The sequence below is a fragment of the Etheostoma spectabile genome, chromosome 11 (assembly GCF_008692095.1).
Source record: "Etheostoma spectabile isolate EspeVRDwgs_2016 chromosome 11, UIUC_Espe_1.0, whole genome shotgun sequence".
Taxonomy (NCBI): Eukaryota; Metazoa; Chordata; class Actinopteri; order Perciformes; family Percidae; genus Etheostoma; species Etheostoma spectabile.
Window position 1 is genome coordinate 17,677,307 of NC_045743.1, and position 739 is coordinate 17,678,045.

At 59.9% G+C, this 739-nt stretch overlaps 1 protein-coding gene across 1 annotated transcript in view; it reads left to right on the forward strand.

The window, feature by feature from the left end:
- Window positions 1-643, forward strand: part of ftcdnl1 (formiminotransferase cyclodeaminase N-terminal like 1) — a 7,741-nt gene extending 7,098 nt beyond the window's left edge. The window contains exon 6 of the mRNA XM_032529686.1: window positions 162-643. Within this exon, the coding sequence (XP_032385577.1) occupies window positions 162-598 (437 nt within the window). The 3' untranslated portion in view covers window positions 599-643. The remainder of the gene's footprint in view (window positions 1-161) is intronic.
- Window positions 644-739: the final 96 nt, after the last annotated feature.

Below are 739 nucleotides of genomic sequence, written 5' to 3' on the forward strand. Positions count from 1 at the left end.
ACAACATGGGGACAACATGAGGACAACATGAGGGTTAAAGGGGACGTATTCTGCTCATTGTCAGGTTCATCATACATTTATACATTTTGTATTTTGGGTTTCTACTAGGAAATGTTGACATGCCTGAGTGTTTACGTCTGATTTTGGCGGATGTCCTGCAGGCGTCGGGGCCGGTCCGTACGTCACGAACTGCAACGTCACCATCGATACCCGTGACGTGGCCGTGGGACGCGGCATCGCCGCGGCCATCCGGGAGTCGGCCCCGGGGGGGCTGCCGGGGGTGCAGGTGCTGGCCTTGCCACATGAGGGCGCTGTGGAGATCGCCTGTAATGTGGAGAGCGTGAAGGGGAGCCCGACGGGGGACACGGACGCAGGTGACCCGTGGCCTTGTTTCAGCATCGGCGGCCAGCTGTACCGCCATGCGCCAGCGTCCCTGATCACAGCGAGGGTGGCCCAGCTGGCGGGGGGGCAGGGGGTCGCCGTCACGGGCACGGCGCTGGTGGGGTTCACCCCCCAGGAGTGCAGGGGCCTGGCAGAGCTAGCGCTGTCCCGAGGGATCGCCGAGTTCTGGAAGGAGCAGCGCAGGGTCCGCATGTGAAAATGAGTCTTTGCCAAAACCAGTGAAACCTCGTTAGGGACGGGCGTTAGAACTAACTAACTACGTGATCTTTGGAAGGAGGCTCGGGTCCAATGGAAAACTAACACGAAGATTTATGGACATGCTCTAACTCCCCCCCCC